The following is a 23,673-nucleotide window of genomic DNA, read 5'->3' as shown; positions in this document are numbered from 1 at the left end:
TTAGCCACAAGACGTACACAATATTTATTCATTTGCCACACAGCTCCATTGCACACACATCAATACAAAATATGTGTGTTAACATGGTTCTAGTGTGATAAAATCACTTACTAACCTTTTCTATGTAAAGTTATTGCCAATTTTACAACTTAGTTGCCATGACAATGAAACCGTAAAATGACAGTAAAAAAAAAAACATTTTAAACAACTTTACTGCTCAGATAATACATGAGTTTTAACAGAAGATTTAATGTAAGTGCTTTTATAAAATTATAAGCTTCACATAAATCTGCCTTTAATCCCTCCAAAAATTGGCCCCATTCACTTCCATTGTAAGTGTCTCACTGTAACCTCGATTTTTGCTTTTTGAAGCGAGTCAAACCTATTTTTGTGGTAATCAACATTAGGCCACAAATGCTGTCGATTGAGCTAAACTTGTACTGAACACGGAATATTCCTTTAAGTATAACATGCCACACTGTTTCGGTCATAGGCAGATCGCTTGCTGGAAGCAGAGCAATTCAGAACGCCATAACGGTGCACACTAATCAAAATAACAACATATAATAAAGAGAGAATAAAAAATAAAAATATTTCATATATGTTATATGTCGACTACTGCCACGAGGTGACGCACTTCTCGCTGGGCGCTCTGCGGGTCACATGGTAGGGGCGGAAGCGTTTATGTGACCCATGCTGAATCTCGCGCGGGCGCAGCCATTTGCTCTTTTCCTCTTTCACTTCAACACCGGTGAGTACGGAAAGACTCTGCTCGTCTCATCTATAAACTAATTTTAACAAGATATAGTCTTCTCAGCGAAGACGAAACCCATCTGAAAACCTTTTTAAATCGCTGAAGTTGTCGTAAGTTACGCAGGCTATCTTTATTCGCGGTCGTTGTGGAGTTATGAGTGTTTCCATCATGGCATGGTCCTGTCGCAGCGCCATCGTGAGTTGTTGGGCAGCATATGAGCAGACTAGCGCGCGCGGGCCGCGGTAAAACTCTCTCGCTTTGTTCTAGTGTCTGTGCATCTCGTTTTACTTTCGTGAATTTTCACAGTCTGGTATATGACTGTTACGCGCGTTTAGGCCTGTTTGAGGCCTTGTGATGGTTTGCATCCGTTTAGCCTGTTAGCGCAAGCTAGGTTTTTAGTTCTGGACGGGTTTTGTTCCAGTCGAATTTAGAAAAGTGTGCACGCGACATGGCGCACAGCCATCATTATAATAAGCGCATTGTATCATTGCGATGTTGCGATAACGCTCACTCTCGTGCCTTATTAGTGTTTTGATGAAGTTTAGGCTTCTTTCGGAAGCAGCGGCCTCGTGTGTTCGCGCGCATCCTTTATTTGGACACCTTAGTCATTCATCCCCGAACAACACTGTTTGGGTGTTTGTGATGGTGGAAAATTAGCGTTTTTAAATGGGTTTTATAAACATGATCTTTATTTAGTAGTAGTATGTCCTTTGTGTGATGTGACTAACTGTCCCGCCATCTCTTCCCGCAGAGTGACTGCAGCACAAAGACTCACACACACATACAGCCATGGCAGAAAACGAGCCACAAGTTCAGTTTAAGGTAAGGATCACTTTCTTTTCAAACGAAAAGTTGAGAATAAACTGTTAAACAAATCTCGACTTATTTGTGCAAAAAATTAGCCTACTCCATTGCTTTGAAGTGAATAAGCAGGCACTCCTGTTTCATAACAGTTCTAGGGCCATCACTATCAATTAATCGTCAGATTAATCGATAGTGATGGCCCTAGAACTGTTATTAGAATCTCTTTTACTTGGATTTCATAATGTTAAATTCACGGTTTGCAAGGATTCGTTTGAATGCCAAAAGTCAATAGACATCCAAAGCAGATCTATAATATAACAAATTTATATAATTGAAGCTGACCGACATTGGCTACTCCAGGGGCCGGTTGCACCAGCTATACGTAAGTTACAATTTAGCCTAGTTGTGGCGCAAATGGGCACTAAGGGTGTACTCGCACTAGGCAATCTGTACCATGTCTGAGCATGTTTGACCCCAGAGTCCAGTTTGTTTGATTAGTGTGATCGCGAACCGTTCCTTGGCCCGATTGAAGAGGTGGGCTTGGCCACAGTTCAGTTGGCTCAGGCACGGTACGTATCTAGTGTGATCACTAACTGTTACAGAGCACATAACTCAACATGACGTTAATGATGCGACTGGGCAAAGGGATCACTTTGGTCAATGGCATAGGTGCAGTGTTTACTGGAAATTTGGGCAGACGAGAGTATACAGGAACAACTGGATACAACACATAAGAACTCCGAGATATTTGGTCAAATTTGTGACTATCTTCGTGCTTGTGGATACACAAGCAATGACGTGACCAGTTGAGAAAAAACTGGGTTCAGTATCTGAAGGTAAATCGGGCAGCTCGTCGGACGAAAAGTATAAATTCCAGTGGTGCGATGCTGTCGACAATTAGGCACGTGAGAGGGCCATGTGTCACCGCGCCCCAAACGACTCTAAATTAGCCACAAAGTAACGTTACAATGATGGCCTCCATTGCGCTCTGCAAGAACGCTTTTCTTCCTGTTTTCTTCAAAACAAAAAGTCACATTGTAATGACGTAAGCGTGCTCAGGCCCGTAATGTTGAGTGCAGACCAGCGGGGGAGGGGTGACAATCCTGATTGGGCACGGTACAAGGCAACCGGGCTTAGTGTGAGTACACCCTAAGTCACAATTTACGCACTACTAAATGTTTGAGCGTTGCACCATTAAACCTCGGTAGGGCGTAACCCTTCGTATGAACTAAATATTTATGGAAGACTCTGACCAGGAGTAATGATTGGAATAAAAAAGCAGAATGATATTTTATGACATCAATGAGCTCATGTTTTGTGACATGCATCAATCATGTTCGACATACAGTATGATGTTGACATTTACACTCGTTTACATTTACGAGAGAGAGAAAAAATATATACTTTTAAGCGGCTCTTCAGCATGAAACCGTTCAAACAGTGCCATTTTCGGGGTGCGCTACCCAGTGTCAAGTTTCGACATTCAAAATATATATAGGATATTAAAATGAATAAATGTCTATTTTTCCAGCCTGATGTATTAGTATTTATCACCCCTTATTTATTTTAGATACAGTTCCTATATATTATTTACACAGGGCAAATATACTATTTATCAAATCTACTTTTATTACGTATCGTATTTTAATGGGGATATAATTTATTACAACTGACAGTTACGTGAGCAAACGAGGTTTGAACATCAACCGTAACGATCAAATTGACGTTCACGGCTTAACACTTCTGTGTACAAATTTGAAGGCTGTTTATTGGATCAATACAGGTAAAAGTCATATTATGCGACTACACATTACGGAGAGCTTACGACCTACTAGTTAAATCTTGCCTTAGAACAGGTGGTGCAACCAAATTAAGCACTGACTTAGTTACAAACTAACTATTAGTTACTAAGCCCTTAGTGTGAACTTTACGTCCCAACTTGCGTGAGATCTTACGCACAGCTGGTGCAACCCTACCCAGGTGTGTGTTGATTTGGACTTTTTTTTTTAATCAGAATTTTTCGTGACCGCCCTAAACAATTTGTTTTCATTGACAACTATATGGAAACATTACATGGACATAACTGTAAATGGGTAATTGACAAAACATGGACGTGAACTTTCTATTAGCATTTTTGCAGAATTGTGATTTAGAATTTATATGTGCAGGAGAAATATGTGTAGATGTTGACCTGGGGCCCATATGTATAAAGCCGCTAAGAGTAAATTTTAGTCTTAAGTGTGTCAAAATTCTAAGAATGACATCATTTTACTCTTATTCCTAGACTTAAGAATAAGTGCGATTTCATAAAGGTTCATAAGTGTTAAGGTCTTGGCTCTTAAATTGTTTAAGAGTGATGGAGAGGTATCCTAACCTAGTTCGGAGTAGCACAATGACTGTTCCACAGAGACAACACACTCTACAACAAAGGAACAGTGTGTTGGACTTAAAGTGGAATTTGGGCAAATGGGTTTTGTAGTTGAGCGAAATAAAATCCATCAATATAATTTTTTAATTGCAGCACATTTTTTCATTAAATGAATACATTGAAACTCTTTGTTTTGAATTGAGCATTTGACACATGCGATGGGCACGAGTACTCGGGTACTCAGATGTGGCAGCAATGATCGATCATGAAAACGGTGATCGATAGTGATCATGCATAATGTGACTTTTCACTTAATTCGAAATCCAGTGACAATTACCTGACAACTAAAGTGTGTCAAAGAGGAAGCTTATTTTTAATTTTGAGATTGATTACGTTGTGATTTTGAGGGGTACATTGATTATCAGAGACGTCTCATAGCAACCAAACTTATATACGACAATAATCAAAAGAAAGTGTAATTAACTGTGTTTTGAGCACCTGTCCCTGCAAAACGTTTGCTAAACACGTTTTATTATCATTTATTGTAAGAACTTTGACTCGTTAATGGACATTAATAAAAGTGAACGTTTGTCACTGACTGTAAACGTCCATGTCCTGGGTGGCGTCATGTTTGCGTGGTGTAACACACACCTGCATCTCGACGAAATGAAGATTTCCGCACAAGTTTCTAAGTTAGATGTCCGATATAAAGTGTCATTCCGTTGCACTTTCCCCGGTTGAAAGGTGGAAATTCTGACTCTCCGAGTTGAATGGAATGCTTCATGAATCACAGCAAACAGTATGGAGCATCGAGGCTTTCCCCACAAGAGCGAACAACTGGATGCACGCGCACACTTACACACACACACACATACACACACACCAGGCAGTATGGCAGTGGACTCAATGCTCTGAAGCAATGCATATACAGCAGGCGAGTGTTCCAAACACTTTGACAGAGCATAGCTAAATGGAACAGAATGCAGCGTCTTCAAAACTGAACTTCAACTTAACATGCATATTAAAAACGCGATGGTTATGGCGTCTCCTGATAAGCCAAATGCGATCTGAAAATAGACGGTTCAGACAGTCACTAAAAAAACTGGTGCGCGCTTACAAAGATTACTACTGTAACCTGTAGGAAGAACAGACAGACGCGCGTTGTGCACATTTCCGAGCTGGGCAGTAAATCTTCACATAATGACAAAATGATGCATTATATTTTGATTATGCAATCTTTTGTACATTTTGTAACATTTTATTTTATAACAGCCTATAATGATGAATAGACAATACACTGGAACAACAAGACACAATGCAGCAGCTAGACGTTTTTCAGACGTGTTATATATAAAGTTATGAACATGTCATTGCCCCTCAAGTACTCGACAAGTACTTGAGTAATTAGAGTACTCGAGTAGACAAAATGACCAAAATGCCCATCCCTACTACATACCTAAACTTTCAGAGGGCTGCAACAACTAATTAATAAAATCTAAATATCACTTAAATTATAAAAATCAATGGTGAAAATAATCAATTATGATTCGTTGAATATCTTTGCACTAGCACTGCAGCCTCCGTCAGTGACACCACTTTACAGTAGTGAAAATGTGGTTCTATGGAAGGAAAAAAGCTGCATCTAAAAAGAGCCCAAACACTATATAAAACAATTTAAGCTCATAGTTTTGTGTGGTGTTTCAGGTGCAGATTCCTTATGCAGTTTAATGTGCTTGAAATGTTTAACCCCAGCTCATAATTTACATTTTACTGATTTATACTTATTTGTAAATATTATTAACTCAGTCATGCGAGTTTCCGTTTTGCAAAACAACTTGTCCAAAACAATGAGTCATTATTACTTCAGATAGGCCAAAAAAAATAAAATAGCCTTACTTCATGGAGCGTGCGCCAATGCCACTCAACCAAATAATGCATTGATTAAAATATTGCTGATATGTTGAATGTCAAATTTCGCCCAAAATGGAACTGTGTTTAACAAAGTCTTACATGTAGCTGTAATGGAATTATAACAGTTATCATTTCATTGTGTGATTTTAATTGTCCATCTACATTAAAACTGTGGAGAAATACTGTTTTGATTACATGAAAAGCATATGTGATTATATTGCAAGATTTAGCATTTTGATTTTTTTTGTTGCCTTCAATTTACACATTGTTTGAGGACAACATTCGGCAATATGTGGAATAATGTTTAAAATACAGGATATTAAATTAGACTTTCTCATTTGATTAATCAAATAATTAATCAACAAAATAACCTATTATCAGAACATTGTTATGTGTTGTATTGAATCATGACTATTAAGAGCATTTCTGAGAAGTTTTATACACAGCCCCTGGTTACGATAGAGCTGTTCAGCCACTGTCAATTTGTAGGCGAACCTGGAAGAAGGCTAATTCGCAATGGGTTCCCTCTGGATTTTCCTATGGGTTTTTCTAATGTTGGTTTTTTTTTTTTTTTTTTTTTTTTTACTTATGAGAAAAATAAGGTCCGTGGTAAACAGCACTTGACAGTACGTGGACATTTTGTTTGACCTTAAACGTGAATTTTGAAGCTGCTTTTTTAAGTATGCAATTCAATATGGCTTCAAAATTCACGTTTGAGGTATGAAAGTGTTTAATTTATGTTGTCCACATATCATCAAGTGATGTTTACCACTGACCTTATTTTTTTCGAGTTGAAAAACCTCATAGGAAAATCCTGAGGGAACCCATGGTGAACTCTTCTCCCGGTTTTTGGACTACAATGTGAACAGCTCTATTTCTTTTGTTTTTCACTATTCTAGACACCGCTTTGCTGTATTAAATACGTATATTCCAATTGCATGTATAAGAGTTGGATAACTATTTAGAAACATTTAGATGAAGAATAGCAATGTTACTGCTTGACATGTCCAGTAAACAACTATAAAACTGGTTATTTGAGTCTCTACGCATGTTTACAAGTTCTTACACGATTATGCTTAATATGCCAAAAACGTGTTAAAACGCATTCATCGATTTCCTTTATCGTAAGGTCATAAACGGCTTATGAATAAACTGATCGACACGGGTAGATTTTTGCAGATTGCAAGAGTTGTGTGCATGTCTCTTCATGGTTCAAAAGCAGAGAATAACTATTTCAAATAATGTGTAAATGCAGTTTTCTAGCTTTGTCTTTTTTTTTTTTTTTTATAAACTGATTTTTGGGAGTTCTCAGCGTATTGCTGTGCATGATAACTGGCAGATTGTCAAGTCTTCATGTACTTATGCAAGTTGACTTCTGTCCACAGCTGGTCCTGGTAGGAGATGGAGGTACAGGGAAAACCACCTTTGTGAAGAGACATTTGACTGGAGAGTTTGAAAAGAAATATGTTGGTAGGTCTTGATTTCGGAGCCTTGCTTTGAATTATAGAGCTTTTTTGATGGCGTATTGGCACGTGGAATGTGTGGCTTTCATGCAACTGTCACAGCAATGAGCGAAAAGCAGCTTTTAAGATGTTTTTCTTTCTTTTTAGCCACACTTGGGGTTGAGGTACATCCCCTGGTCTTCCACACCAACAGAGGTGCCATAAAATATAATGTATGGGACACAGCTGGCCAGGAGAAGTTTGGAGGCCTGAGAGATGGATACTACATTCAGGGTATGCTGTTTTTCCGTTTATACACTTGCAGGCCTAACTGTGCATCATTTCTTGCAGTGTGTTTCTCCCCTCTGCAATAGTTTGACATAAGTTTGCTTCTTTCTCTCTCTAGCTCAGTGCGCAATAATCATGTTTGATGTAACTTCTCGAGTGACCTATAAAAATGTGCCCAACTGGCATCGTGATTTGGTGCGTGTGTGCGAGAACATTCCCATAGTGCTGTGTGGTAACAAAGTGGACATCAAGGACAGGAAGGTCAAAGCAAAGAGCATTGTGTTCCATCGTAAGAAGAATTTACAGGTACATTAGATTTAAATTTCCAAAAACCTTTTGTTACTTAGATTGGCATTTGAATCACCCCTTATGCTCCAGTGTTGTGACTTTCTCTCTCTCTTTCTCAGTACTATGACATCTCTGCCAAGAGTAATTATAACTTTGAGAAGCCCTTCCTGTGGCTTGCACGGAAGCTGATTGGTGATCCAAACCTGGAGTTTGTTGAGATGCCTGCCCTTGCCCCACCTGAAATTGCCATGGACCCAACACTTGCTGCACAGTATGAGCACGACCTGAAAGTAAGTGCATAGTCTTCATCCGCACACAGGCAGAGATTTCTCACATAATGCTGTTGTTGTTTAACTTGGACGTGTAATAAGATCGTTCTCAGCTGCTGCTATTAAATCTCTGCTGATTTGGTTTTTTTTCTCTCTCGCCCAGGTGGCATCAGAAACAGCTCTCCCAGATGAAGATGACGACCTTTAACCTGTTAGCCTCTGAACTCTTTATGTTAATGTCACTGGGGTTTCCTGGTGATAGTTCCTCCCCTACCCCTTTTACTGTATACTCCAACGCAGAATATTTTTATTTTTCAATTTTGGTTTTGTGTTGCGAATTGAGTAAATTTGTGTGGTTCATTCTAGACATGCTAACTGTTACCACCAGACACACATTCATGCAGAAATGCCTACACTTTAACACACTCACTCAAAGGTGTGAGAGCAGGTTGAGTGTCCCAGTGCTTGCTTCTCTATGTAAGGCTCCAAGCACTTAGAGAAATTCTTGGAATAAAAACATTCAATATAACAAACCTTGCTTGGCCTTTTTCTTCCTTGCAAACACATTGAATAACTGGCAATTATAGAGCTGTATGATTTAAAGTGATTTCAAGCTTACTTTGTGGTTGGCTAGTCATAAATGCTTGTTTAAAGTGGTAATCCTGTTAAATCTGTGCCTTGATTTTAAACGTAATAGTTTTGAGCCATGGTGTTAAATATGCAGTAGGCTATATTGCAAGTTTATTTATGGGCTTGCTCAAAGTTGCAAAGTCATCCTCAAATATGGTGCTTAAAAGTTGATCTGAAAGGATGCAAATTGTTAGCTTTTCCAAGATGCATTAGTAAATTGATGTGTAACATTAGAACAGTGTTTTTCCTTTTGACTTGATATCTTAAATGTGAAAGAGGTACTTTACGTAATCAGCACAGGCCAAGACAGTATTAATTGCACTAAACCGAGCCAAGCCTTTTCAATTCATAATTATAAAAATATCTGAAAAGGTTCCTTTTTGTTTAAAAGATAAAACAGATAACTGGTAGTATGGAGGTGTTTTGAAATATCTTATGACTGCGCTTTTGACAAATTTGCCATGTTAACCATGTCTCAAGATGTTTTCTGCCATATTTTTATTTAAGACTGTTAAGTGTTGTAACTGCTGGAAACTACAGTTGCCTTTTTGGTTCCCCTTTATGATAACTTTAAGGAATATTAACAATTTCATATCATATTAAATGGATCCATAATTAAAACTGCTGCTCTTTTTCATTTTAATTTTTTTTTTTTATTCAAAATATAGTTTTATAACAAAAGATTATACAAGTATACAACCGTACATTAAAGGGATAGTTCACACAAAAAATGAACCAAAGCATTTCTGGCCTGGAGAGAATAAAAAAAAAAAAGGTTGCATAAAAGGTTTTTGTTTTTTTTTTCTCTCCCAAATTTGTCATGCCCAATTCCCAGTGTGCTCTAAGTCCTTGTGGTGGCGTAGTGACTCGCTTCAGTCTGGGTGGCGGAGGATGAATCTCAGTTGCCTCCTGAGACCGTCAATCCCTGCATCCTATCACGTGGCTTGTTGAGCGCGTTACCGCGGAGACCTAGCGCATGTGGAGGCTTCAGGCTATTCTCCGCACGGCATCCACGCACAACTCACCACACGCCCCACCCAGAGCAAGGACCACATTATAGCGACCACAAGGAGGTTACCCCATGTGACTCTACCCTCCCTAGCAACCGGGCCAATTTGGTTGCTTAGGAGACCTGGCTGGAGTCGCTGGGTGTTAAAGTATAAATAGTCATTTTATTGACATTGTGACATGTAGCATATTGAAAAATTTACTCTGAATGGTTGGATTTGTTCAAAGAATAGTTCACCCAAAAATGAAAATTCTCTCATCATTCACTCACCCTCATGCCATCCCAGATGTAAATTACATTCTTTTGCGGAACACTAACATTTTTAGAAGAATATTTCAGCTTCGTAGGTCCTCACAATGCAAGTGAATGGGTACCACTCCAGTGGTTAAATCCATATCTTCAGAAGCGATATAATAGGTGTGGGTGAAAAACAGATCACTATTTAAGTCAGTTTTTCCTATAAATTCTCCTCCCTGCCCAGTAGGTGGCGATATGCAAGAAGAATGCAAATTGCCAAAAACAATAGAAGAATGTGAAAGTGGAGATTGATTGTAAAAAAAAAAATGGCTTAGTTCGGAATGGCATGCTATTCATACTATTCTTATTACTTTTGCCGTATGTGTCAGTGGCAGAAATAGTATGAGTATTGTGACATTCCGAACAGCCAAGGACATAAATATTTTTCTGTTTCTCACTCACACTTATCATATCGCTTCTGAAGATATGGATTAAACCACTAGTGTCTTTTGGATTACTTTTACACTGCCTTTATGTCCTTTTGTACCTTAAAAATTTTGGTCACCATTCACTTGCATTGCATAGACTTAGAGAGCTGAAATATTCTACTAAAAATCTTCATTTGTGTTCAACAGAAGAAAGTCAAACTCATCTGGGATGGCATGAGGGTGAATAAATGATGAGAGAATTTTCATTTTTGGGTGAACTATCCATTAAAATCATGTACATTAGGAGAGAAAAAAGCACCATGTATAAAAGTGTAAAATATGATGTATCAGCACCTACAAAATTATTTAAAATTAAATTCAGTAATCAAAAGCTTTTCTTCTTCCAAACCATTTAACACCATATGTTTGATCGTTTAAACCTGTGCTTCCTGTTTTTATTATTATTATTATTATTTAATAATAATAATATTACGTTATCGTTTTCTCTTTCGAAAATGTAATAAAACATTCCCTAAAGGACGATGACGTCGTAGAGCAATTTGCAAGTTCCTCAGACTACTCAATACTCAACTATAGTCGCCAGGGGGCAGACAACAGTCATTTATCTCATGTTACATAAGTCGGATTCTTTTCAGTCTGACAAACTTTTCCGAGAGAGATGGCTTTAGTGTAACACAAAACTCCAGTGTCATTCTGAAAAAAGTTGGCATTTAAAAAGTATATATATATATATATATATAAAAGCAAGTACTGATATCTGTTGAATAGTTACTAGTGTAATTGGAAAAGGTACAAGTGACATGTAATAGTAGTCAGAAGTAGTTGATATCTGAAACATATCCCCATAGAATTATTTGCAAATTAGCTCTTTTTTACTAGTTTGTAAGAGCTCTTTGTTTATCTGTTTCTCAATGTGTGTAAATGCCTTATCTAATGAGAATCCCTGAAAGGATCACATTTATTTAGAGACAAAATACTTATTTGTCATTTTCAGTTTTGTTCAAGGTGATTAAATCAAAAGTTTTTTAATAACTGTCCAATAAATGAAAGGATAGGATTAAGGGGAAAAAAGCCCCCCTCTTGCAGGAGATAAAAGGTCCCAATAAAACAAATTGTTTTTCTTAAAGGTGCACTCAGTAATTTTTCCTCATTAAAAAAGTTTCACTCCTAAAGACATGAATTGTAATTTTGCAATATATGTAGGAAATCATGAGCACTCACATTAAAATGAAGACTCCAGTCACATCAGTAACCTTATTAAAGCTGTTTTATTCTTCATGGAGAGGGTCCCCTCATGGGGGCTGCCATATTAGAATCACATGACCAGCCGAACACTACTCACTTAATCTCAGTAACCGTCCTGTTATTTGACACTTTCACTCACTGATTAAAGTAATCATGACTGACTGTAAATACTACATTTCTACAATGGCATCTGAAACTGAAAACTATTGATTTTAAATGATGCTGCATCCAAGCCGCTAGGTGTCAGTGTAAGTCCAAGATGACACAAAGACAAAAGGTACTGAGTGCACCTTTAAGTGGGGCGAATAGATTTCTTAGGAAAATGGTTAACCCTTTTCTGAAGTGGTTATTTTGAATAAGCATTGTCTTAATTTTTTACTCAAAAAGCATCTTGCTCTCTCAAACGTTATTTGCCATCGTTTACAAATTTTGCCCTTTATCTAATGTCCCAATATTTACATGATATCACTATAACCTCCCTCGCCACCTTTACATTTTTATTTGTTTTTATTCAAAACAAACTTCCATTATTATTTCTTTTCACACAAATTATGCTGCTGCATTACTTTTCAATAAAAATTCATTTAAAAATTTTTTTTTTTTTTAAAGGTGCACTCAGTACATTTTGTCTTTGTGTCATCTTGGACTTACACTGACACCTAGCGGCTTGGATGCAGCATCATTTAAAATCAATAGTTTTCAGTTTCAGATGCCATTGTAGAAATGTAGTATTCACAGTCAGTCATGATTACTTTAATCAGTGAGTGAAAGTGTCAAATAACAGGACGGTTACTGAGATTAAGTGAGTAGTGTTCGGCTGGTCATGTGATTCTAATATGGCAGCCCCCATGTGCGGACCCTCTCCATGAAGAATAAAACAGCTTTTATAAGGTTACTGATGTGACTGGAGTCTTCATTTTAATGTAAGTGGTCATGACTTCCTATATATGTTGTAAAATTACAATTCATGTCTTTAGGAGTGAAACTTTTTTAATGAGGAAAAAATTACTGAGTGCACCTTTAATCTTGATCAACTTTGTGACCAGAAAAAAAGCACATTTTACTAAAGGTGTACCTTTAGCCCCTGAGGAGATAGCTACACTGGTCATTACTGGAATAATTCATATTTACCTGCAAATATAATTTTTACTAGTGGATGCAATGAACACAAGTAACTTTGGTTATTAATAAATTCAGACGAATAAATGTAACACTCTTGGGGTCTGTACCACGGAGTTCTAAAATACAGGGCCTACAGGTACAGGGCATGTACTGGGCGTGACCGTGGGCTGTTCAGTGCAATAGGGTTTATTGCATAGGTGAGAGAGAGAGAGAGAGAGAGCAGTTCTTTTCAGACTGATTATAAACAGAAAAGAGAGGGAGAGGGAGGAAGACAGATTAAACAGACTGAACACAACTGTTGTTTTAATCCTCTGAGCGGATAGATTTAGAGGAGAAAAAAAAAAAACTACTGGTTCGATGAAGAGCAGCCATATTGCATGGACCATTCTGAGAAAAACAGGTCTCATTCGAGGAGGAATACGCGGATCTCAGAGTTTAAGAGAACGCATCCAGACTTCACGACTGCGGGATCCGCTGCCCAGCCGGGCTTGACGATAATTTTACAGAGGAATTCATAATTCAACTAGAGTTTTCTTTTTTCTTTTTTTTTTTCTTTCTATTCATTATTTATTTATTTATTTTATTGTTGGATAGTGCCAACGAACATATTTAAAGATGAAGGACCGATTGGAACAACTAAAGGCGGTAAGTGTGGGGTTATAGTTCTTGTTTTGTAAAAGCAGAAGGGGCCGTTCACACCGAACGCGTTTTAAATAGTTTTTCGGCGTTTTTTAGATGCCGTGTTAAGTTAAAAAATAACTTTAAAATTGTAAGAAACGCGTCGCGAGACTCCGCTGCGTCTTGCTATTTATTTATTTATTTATTTTATTTTATTATATGTCAGCGCATCACGTGTTCGGTCTGAAATTTGCGTGTATTCTTCCCATTCAGAAGTGACATCCAGGCTACTGGGATTCGAATTGTATGTGAATGACATTACGTAATAGAGTTTGTCTAAGAAAACCTCCATTTCGCATTCAACAGTGCAGAATAATGCTCACAGCATGACCAAAATCACACAGTAACTTTTACACCAAACACTTCTGCTCACACATATAAGAGTTACACCCCAGGTGAATAATAATAGCCTGCTTGTAAAGTTAAAATAGCAAGAGTCTGTTAATGAATATCCAGCAGTGCTATATTAGATATGGTATCACCTCTTGAGGAGTGAATAGGGGAGAGTACACAGTGTAAAACAGCTGATGTGGTCACCTGACTCAGGAAGGGGGGGCAAGGGCCACAAGGCTCTGGGGGGAGGGGGATGATGAGGATGCTGATCTTCATCTTACATCATGCGACAACATACATGTTTATGACTCAGATGCTAATTGTTAAAACAGAGTAGACTTGAAATAGACCAAATTTGCCATTTATTCTGTTGCTACACTAACAGAAAATACCATTGTTACCAGAGAATTCTCTGAAGTTTCTTGGTATACAAATGACTTAGTACTGATATAATAGATTAAAGGAATATTCCGGATTCAATACAAGTTAAGATCAATAGACAGCATTTGTGGCCTAATATTGATTACCACAAATATACATTTATACTCTTCCCTCCTTTTCTTAAAAAAAAAAAAAAAAAAAAAAAGTGAAAATCTGGGTTACAGTGAGGCACTTACAATGAAAGTGAAGGGGGCCAAACCGTAAAGGTTACAATACTAACTGCTTCAAAAGTATAGCCTCAAGATGTAAACGTTATACGTGCTAACATGATTTGAGTGTGATAAAATTGCTAACTAATGTTTTCTGTGTAAAGGTACTGTATATCGGGGGCCTGGGTAGCTCAGCAAGTAAAGACGCTGACTACCACCCCTGGAGTCGCAAGTTCGAATCCAGGGTGTGCTGAGTGACTCCAGCCAGGACTCTTAAGCAACCAAATTGGCCCGGTTGCTAGGGAGGGTAGAGTCACATGGGGTTACCTCCTCGTGGTCACGATTTGTGGTTCTTGCTCTCAATGGAGCGTGTGGTAAGTTGTGCGTGGATCGCGGAAAGTAGCATGAGCCTCCACATGCGGAGTCTCCGCGGTGTCATGCACAGCAAGCCACGTGATAAGATGCATGGATTGACGGTCTCAGAAGTGGAGGCAACTGAGACTTGTCCTCTGCCACCTGGATTGAGGTGAGTAACCACGCCACCACGAGGACCTAATAAGTAGTGGGAACTGGGCATTCCAAATTGGAAAAAAAAGGGGATTAAAAAAATAAAAGTTACTGTATATCAAATTGTAAAACTTTGTTCGCCGAAAGCCCTGTAATCCTGGTAAACACTAATTTTACAACTTTACAACTCAAATAATACACACAACTTTTAACAGAAGAATGAATGTAAGTGCTTTTAAAGCTTCACATTTCTGCCTTTAAACCATTGAAAAAATTGGCCCAGTTTAATTACATTGTAAGTGTCTCACTGTAACCCAGATTCTGGCCTTTTTTCTTTTTTTATTTTAAGAAAAGGAGGAACAAGTCGAAATAATTTTTTTTGTGGTAATCAACATTATGCCACAAATGCTCTCAATTGAGCTCAACTTGTATTGAACCCGGAATATTACTTTAAAGTAGACTTACCCATTCATGCTGTAGCTACACTATCAAAAACACGCCATGGTACTTCAATGTTTGTTTGCACATGGTACTACCATGAAATAAATTACCTTGAAGTACTAGTGCTTAATTGATGAAACTGATCAAAGTAGACTTTGCCATGGTATTCTTCAAGTAGAAATGCTTATTGATAATAAGTAGTAGTAATAAAGTAGACTGCGTTTGACATTCATTTTGTAACTAAAAAGTACCAACAAGTACCACTACCAAGTTTTTGGACATTTACCATGAAACTATCATGTTTTTTTCCACTTAGTAACACGGCACTACATATATGATATATATATATATATATATATATATATATATATATATATACATATATATATGTGTGTGTGTGTGTGTGTGTGTGTGTGTGTACTGTATATATGTGGGAAATATTTGACTATATTGATATTCAGCTCTGGAAGTAATTAAGAGACCACTGCAAAATTATCAGTTTCTCTGGATTTACTATTTATAGACGTGTTTGAGTAAAATGTTTTTGTTTTTAATTCTATAAAGTACAAATAAAAATATTGTTATTTACAGCATTTATTTGCAGAAAATGACAACTGGTCAAAATAACAAAAAAGATGCAGTATTTTTAGACCTCGAATAATGCAAAGAAAACAAGTTCATATACATTTTTAAACAACACAATACTAATGTTTTAACTTAAGAGGAGATAAAAAATCAATATTTGGTGGAATAACCCTGATTTTCAATCACAGTTTTCATGCGTCTTGGTGTGCTCTCTACCAGTCTTTCACATTGCTGTTGGGTGAATTTATGCCACTCATGGCGCAAAAATTCAAGCAGCTCGGCTTTGTTTGATGGCTTGTGGATGAATCTGCCTGATTCCAGTCTTACTAAAACACCCCCAGATCATCACAGATTCTCCACCAAATTTCATAGTGGGTGCGAGACACTGTGGCTTGAAGGCCTCTCCAGGTCTCCGTCTAACCATTAGACGACCAGGTGGAGGATCGGTGATGATCTGGAGGTGCTTTATCAAGGCTGGAATCGGGCAGATTCACCTTTGTGAAGGACGCATGAATCAATCCACGTACAAGGTTATCCTGGAAGAAAACTTGCTTCCTTCTGCTCTGACAATGTTCCCCAACTCTGAGGACTAGTTTTTCCAGCAGGACAATGCTCCATGCAACACAGCCAGGTCAATCAAGGTGTGGATGAAGGACCACCGGATCAAGACCTTGTCATGGCCAGCCCAATCTCCAGACCTGAACCCCATTGAAAATCTCTGGAATTGAAAACCTCTGGAAGAGGAAGATGGATGGCCACAAGACATCAAACAAAGCCAAGCTGCTTGAATTTTTGCAACAGCAATGTGAAAGACTGGTAGAGAGCACGCCAAGATGCATGAAAGCTGTGATTGAAAACCAAGGTTATTCCACTAAATATTGATTTCTGAACTCTTCCTAAGTTAAAACATTAGTATTGTGTTGTTTAAAAATTAATATGAACTTGTTTTCTTTGCATTATTCGAGGTCTGAAAACACTGCATCTTTTGTTATTTTGACCAGTTGTCATTTTCTGCAAATAAATGCTCTAAATGACAATATTTTTAGTTGGAATTTGGGAAAAAATGTTGTCAGTAATTTATAGAATATAACAAAACTTTTACTCAAACACAAACACATACCTATAAATAGTAAATCCAGAGCAACTGATAATTTTGCAGTGGTCTCTTAATTTATACACACACACACACACACACACACACACACACACACACACACACACACACACACTGGCAGACAACTTTGAGTTGAGAAGAGAAACTTGGGTGCGTATGTGTTTATGACTGAACCTTATTTACAATTGTCAGAGTTGTGTTTCCGTGCTGTTTTGCATACAGAAAATCTCTCTTGCTCGCTCTGTTTCTGTGTCCTCTGTGTCTCCCTTTAATCTTTGTTATTTTGAAAGTAACAGAAATAAGAGTAGATTTTTACTTTTTCAGAAGACAATGTGAGTGATGCTTTCCTGTGTTGTAGGTGGTTGCCACTCTATTGTTATGCAGTTGCTAGGGTGTTCTGGGTGGTTGCTAGGGCATTGCTAGGTGGTTGCTGGCCCAAGTCAAACGAGCCTACCCCAAGACTCTGTGATATTCTGATCCCTAAATATGGCTCAGGTCTCTCCTTATGTTCGTAAATCTATGGGATTTTTTCACCTCTATTTAATTGTGTGGCAGGAGAAAAATCTTATTATTCATGTCTGCAGCACAAATGGGGTTAGGACTTTGTTCATATCCCTAACCCTAAGCATAAGCAATAGGAATAGTGATGCCTGCCTCAGTAAACGCCACTAATAACAATTGCCAGGGACATGTCTGCATGTGACTCTCTTCAGTGTAGGAAATCCTGTTAAGAGAAATACATCTTCCGTACCAACCCCTCAATAAATGACTTATAAATGATCTCTCTGTCTCCTCTGTGATGTTTAACTTGGCGTGGCTGCTGTTCAACACTTTTTTGTGTGTATATACAGTAAGAGTATTATATGGTAAGTACACACGCATGCACACGCACTCAGAATGGTGCTCTTCTTGGAGAGCTAAAGGAACTGTGGGACATGGAACAGCTGAGAGGGAACTCTGTATGAGTGTGACAAAAAAAAAAAATAAAAAAAAATCTTTCCGGGAACTCTGTGTGAGTGTGACAAAAAAAAAAATCTTTCCGGGAACTCACGCTACATATGTTTGCCATGGTAACCACCACCATAGTTACTAAAATTATGGTAACAACAACAAAGTTGCTACCATAATAGTATTACCCATCTCGAGTGTTAGATTATTATTTTTTTTATTAAGGGTCCATATTAAATAAATAAATTAAAGTTGCTATAAGTGATTTTAGCCATTGTACTTCCACGACACTGAGCCGTTGAATTAGCCATGCCTCCTCTTTCCAAAATTCCGCACTCCACAGATACCAAATTAGCTTTATTGAGGCCGACATCATGCAGAAACAGCTGTCAAAAACAACAGCAGCAAAATAGCACCCTCAACTGACAACTGTTGGTGCTGAGGTGGGGGGCTGTGCTCCCGGCAAGATGCCACCCCGGGTGGCTGCCCATGTCACCCATGCCTAAATCCGCCACTGTTTGAGACATCTTAAGGTATTTAATGCATGTTTGTTGTCTCATGAATGTCGATGAATGTGCATGCCATGTTGTAATCGGGTCATTTTTGAGAGGTAGATAATAATTTTTAAATATCACATAGTTTTAAGTACGGGAACCAAACTTTGTGACTTTGTCAAGACTATCAGAACACACAATATATATATATATATATATATATATATATATATAAAGTTGTGCTCAAAAGTTTGCATACTCTGGCAGAAATTATGACATTTTGGCATTGATTTTAAAAATATGACTGATCATGCAAAAAAACTGTCTTTTATTTAAGGATAGAGATCATTTATCATCACATAGTATGAAGCCATTTAACATCACATAGTTGTTTGGCTCCTTTTTAAATCATAATGATAACAGAAATCACCCAAATGGCCCTGATCAAAAGTTTACATACCCTTGAATGTTTGGCCTTGTTACAGACACACAAGGTGACACACACAGGTTTAAATGCAATTAAAGGTTAATTTCCCACACCTGTGGCTTTTTAAATTGCAATTAGTGTTTGTGTATAAATAGTCAATGAGTTTGTTAGCTCTCACGTGGATGCACTGAGCAGGCTAGATACTGAGCCATGGGGAGCAGAAAACTGTCAAAAGACCTGCGTAACAAGATAATGGAACTTTATAAAGATGGAAAAGGATATAAAAAGATATCCAAAGCCTTGAAAATGCCAGTCAGTACTGTTCAATCACTTATTAAGAAATGGAAAATTTGGGGATCTCTTGATACCAAGCCAAGGTCAGGTAGACCAAGAAAGATTTCAGCCACAACTACCAGAAGAATTGTTCGGGATACAAAGAAAAACCCACAGGTAACCTCAGAAGAAATACAGGCTGCTCTGGAAAAAGACGGTGTGGTTGTTTCAAGGAGCACAATACTTGTTGACCCCTCTCCAAACATAGCGCTTATGGTTGTGACCATAAAGCTCTATTTTGGTCTCGTCACTCCAAATTACAGTGTGCCAGAAGCTGTGAGGCGTGTCAAGGTGTTGTCAGGCATGTTGTAACCAGGCTTTTTTGTGGCATTGGCTTTTTTCTGGCAACTCGACCATGCAGCTAATTTTTGTTCAAGTATCGTCGTATTGTGCTCCTTGAAACAACCACACCATCTTTTTCCAGAGCAGCCTGAACAGTTTTACATGTATGAACACTGGCTTGAATTGACAGGTGAATATACAGTAAAAGGGGTATGCAGATTCTGAATGCAATAAGAGGGTTTAGACAACAAGCACTTTGCTCTCCCTGACATGTGTATTTCTCATAGAAATGTACATGAGATGAAGCACATGATGATATTGAACAATGATTGTACAAGCACAACATGGTCCATCCACATTTTCAGACTTTTTGGTTCTGGGAGTTTTTTTCTTATTCATTTTACCATTCAGAATCTGTCAGCTTTTAATTCTTTATTCCCCAAAACGTGATCTCTGCTCCTCCCAAACCTGTTTCTTAGCTGTCCCTCAGACTTGTTTACAGTCTATAAGGGACAGGGCAAAATCGATGCCCATTGCTTTTAGAGAAGCTCTTGGTTTATTTAAATTAAATCTTAAAATATGTTACTTTAGAAAAGCTTTTATTTGATTGAAAAACATTTTTGTGTTTATATGCATGTTTATATTGTGTACATTTCATTCTTTTCTTTAGTATTTAAAAATGTGGGGAAAAAAATACAGTGACATATTCACATTATACTTCATTGTATTTCTATAACATTAGTATCTATGGTAACCATGGTCAATTTGGGTAAGTATCCAATCAGCCCTTTTAGCATGATAAAGAGTTGAAAAACACTCTAGGTCACACTAAATAACACACATTACTCTGCAAACACATTGTTAATGTGAACTCACTACACTTATTCTTAGTGAGAAACACTCTCTCTTGAACTCAAGTTCCCAAACTTAGCAGGAAGTCTCTTGTAGGCTTATCTCTTTACCTCAGCTAACAGCTTTTCCAGTGCACTTTATATGTGTGTGTCTTTAAAATTCACAAAAACCTGTTGGGTTGGCTACACATTGTTAAGTCTTCCAATAAACTTGAAAAGAGAGCAAAACTCTTTGTCAGGTGAATGGGCAATATTACATTTTGCCAGAACAAGTTCAACTTTTGTCATTCAAAGGAAATGGCTTGTTTACTAGGGTTGGGAATTGCCACAGACCTCCCAAATCAATATTACAACGATATGTAGTTGCTGATTCGATATACATTTACATTTATTCATTTGGCAGACGCTTTTATCCAAAGCGACTTACAAGAGAGGAAAACATAAGCAAACAGAATATTTTTATTTTTATTTTATTTTTTATTTTTTTAATGACTGGTTAAGTGCTAATGGAAAAGATGTGTTTTTAGTCGTTTTTTGAAGACAGAAAGTGAGTCAGCTTCACGGATGGAGTTGGGAAGGTCGTTCCACCAATGTGGTATGATGAAGCTGAAAGTCCGGGAAAGTGTTTTGGTGCCTCTTTGTGTTGGTACAACAAGCCGACCGCAGACTTCTAGTGGGCGCGTAGCTCTGCATAAATGATTTTAGGTATGCTGGAGCAGACCCAGTAACTGTTCTGTATGCCAGCATCAGAGCCTTGAATTTGATACGTGCATCAACCGGTAGCCAGTGAAGAGAGACAAGGAGTGGTGTAACGTGCTCTCTTTGGTTCATTAAAGACCAGACGTGCTGCTGCATTCTGGATCATTTGGAGGGGTCTAGTTGCACATGCAGGGAGGCCTGCAATGAGAGCGTTACAGTAGTCCAGTCTAGTTATGACAAGTGACTGGACAAGCAGTTGTGTGGCATGTTCAGAGAGGAAGGGTCTTATCTTCCCAATATTGTAGAGTGTAAATCTACATGATCTTGCGGTCTTTGAGATGTGGTCTGTGAAATTTAGTCTGTTGTCGATGGTTACCCCTAGATTTCTGACCGATTTGGAAGGCGTTACTGTAGTTGCACCCAGCTGCGCGGTGATGTTGTGTTCAACAGCAGGGTTGGCTGGAAAGACAAGGAGTTCGGTCTTGGCTGGGTTGAGTTGCAGGTGGTGCTCCTTCATCCAGGCCGAGATGTCCGCCAGGTAGGCAGAAATTCGAGCAGTCACTGTGGTGTCGTCGGGCTGGAAAGACAAGTAGAGTTGCGTGTCATCAGCGTAACAGTGGTAAGAGAATCCATGTGCTTGAATGATGGGTCCCAGTGATGTTGTGTATTCAAACATTTTGAAACACTTATTCTTTATTATAATTTTTTTTCTTCACAATTTAAAATAATATTAAAGTCATCAAAACTATGGAATAACATAAATGAAACTATGGGAATTATGTTGTGACTAAAAATCCAAAATAAATCAAAACTGTGTTATATTTTAGCATCTTCAAAGTAGTCACCCTTTGCCTAGAATTTGCAGACATGTACTCTTGACATTTTCTCAACCAACTTCTTGAGGTATCACCCTGGGATGCTTTTTAAACAGTATTGAAGGAGTTCCCATCTATGTTGGGCACTTATTGGCTGCTTTTCTTTATTATTTGGTCCAAGTCATCAATTTCCCAAATTTTTTTTTAATTAAATCTTAGTTTTGTAATGAAATAAATAAATATGTTGGCACAATTATATTTTTGTCTACAAAACTAATTTCAAACATTTAAGCAATCAAAAGATTTTTAAGATCATGAGAAACATTTCAGTCAAGTCTTTCAAAACTTTTGACCGGTAGTGTATATTGTGATTCTATTTCGATTTGGTGTTTTATTTAGCCGTGTTAACACCCCTTTTTGTTTTGAAAGAAATGTTTATTGAAGAACAGTTGTGTCCGACATGACGATTCTTTCACTCTGTAATAAAAGGTAGAGATGTGGAAAACTACCAATTTTCATAATTGATTAGTCAATGTGTTGTCTGACCTAGGGATGTTAATGATTAATCGAAAATCAATTAATTGTCATAAAAATTTTGATCGATTAAGCTAATCGTTGATTAATTAATTTCAGGACAAATGTGTTCAATTATGACAGCAGGCTGTCTATACAGTTACCAGCCGCTAGAGGGCGCTTGGGGCTGCATGTCATGTTTTCTCCGGTTCACGGAAGAAGAGCCGCCCAGATCAGACATGCTCAATTTAAACAGTGTTGTAGCGTTTCTCTATAAATGAACATTTGTTTTCTGCGCACACCTTGATAGTGTGTTAAAGTACAACATGACAACAAGCACGGTTGATCTCCTAGTTTCATCCCAACCTACAGTTACGTCAGTGATCGCCAGTAAAGCACATTCAGCTGACATCTCACCATCACCGGAGAAGTGATATGTTATGTACTGTGTTTACACAGTGTGTTATTATTTCACGTAATTTCCATAAAAAAAATTTTATCCAAAGGTCCGAAATATTCCACGATCCAAAATGTGAAGTTTTAATAAACTCAAATATGTATACAAGTTATATATATTCAGTTATGTTTAACAGTAATTCATTAACAGTAATTAAACAATTATTAAAATAACTGAACTAAGAATATTTTAAGAGGAAAATGCCAATACTTGCATTTCTTAAGTTTATTAATTTATATTATATATAAACAGTAGGCTACAAGCACATGTTATTTGGAGTCCTCCATGTGTGTTTTGCGATATAAACGTTAACGATTAATCAATTACTTGATCGTTAATTTCCACGACGATCGATTATGAAAATGTCTGAAAATTGACATCCGGGGGCCTGGGTAGCTCAGTGGTAAAAGATGCTGGCTACCACCCCAGTTCACTAGTTCGCTAGTTCGAATCCCAGGGTGTGCTGAGCGTCTCCAGCCACGTCTCCTAAGCAACCAAATTGGCCCGGTTGCTAGGGAGGGTAGAGTCACATGGGGTAACCTCCTCATAGTCGCTATAATGTGGTTCGTTCACAGTGGGGCGCGTGGTGAGTTGAGCAAGTATGCTGCGGTGGATGGTGTGAAGCCTCCACACGTGCTATGTCTCCATGGTAACGCGCTCAACAAGCCACATGATAAGATGCGCAGGTTGATGGTCTCAGACGCGGAGGCAACTGGGATTCGTCCTCCGCCACCCGGATTGAGGTGAATCACTACGCGACCACGAGAACTTAAAAAGCGCACTGGGAATT

At 38.0% G+C, this 23,673-nt stretch overlaps 2 protein-coding genes across 8 annotated transcripts in view; both read left to right on the top strand.

Annotated features, from left to right (window-relative positions):
* The first annotated feature begins 660 nt into the window (after window positions 1–660).
* Window positions 661–8,657, top strand: ran (RAN, member RAS oncogene family). The gene is made up of 7 exons (XM_051650027.1): window positions 661–751; window positions 1,506–1,576; window positions 7,223–7,307; window positions 7,448–7,573; window positions 7,686–7,873; window positions 7,975–8,145; window positions 8,288–8,657. The coding sequence occupies exons 2-7, from the start codon at window positions 1,544–1,546 to the stop codon at window positions 8,330–8,332; spliced, it is 648 nt and encodes a 215-aa protein (XP_051505987.1). The 5' UTR covers window positions 661–751; window positions 1,506–1,543; the 3' UTR covers window positions 8,333–8,657.
* Window positions 8,658–13,013: 4,356 nt separating this feature from the next.
* Window positions 13,014–23,673, top strand: part of stx3b (syntaxin 3b) — a 31,740-nt gene continuing 21,080 nt past the window's right edge. For all 7 annotated transcript variants that reach the window (XR_007892500.1, XR_007892501.1, XM_051649601.1 and 4 more), the window contains exon 1: window positions 13,014–13,461. Coding sequence is in view for 5 of the 7 variants with exons in the window: in XM_051649601.1 (XP_051505561.1) it covers window positions 13,432–13,461 (30 nt within the window). In the remaining 2 variants the exon portion in view is untranslated. The remainder of the gene's footprint in view (window positions 13,462–23,673) is intronic.

This window comes from Myxocyprinus asiaticus, chromosome 22 (assembly GCF_019703515.2).
Source record: "Myxocyprinus asiaticus isolate MX2 ecotype Aquarium Trade chromosome 22, UBuf_Myxa_2, whole genome shotgun sequence".
Taxonomy (NCBI): domain Eukaryota; kingdom Metazoa; phylum Chordata; class Actinopteri; order Cypriniformes; family Catostomidae; genus Myxocyprinus; species Myxocyprinus asiaticus.
This window is presented reverse-complemented; position numbering and strand designations above follow the sequence as displayed.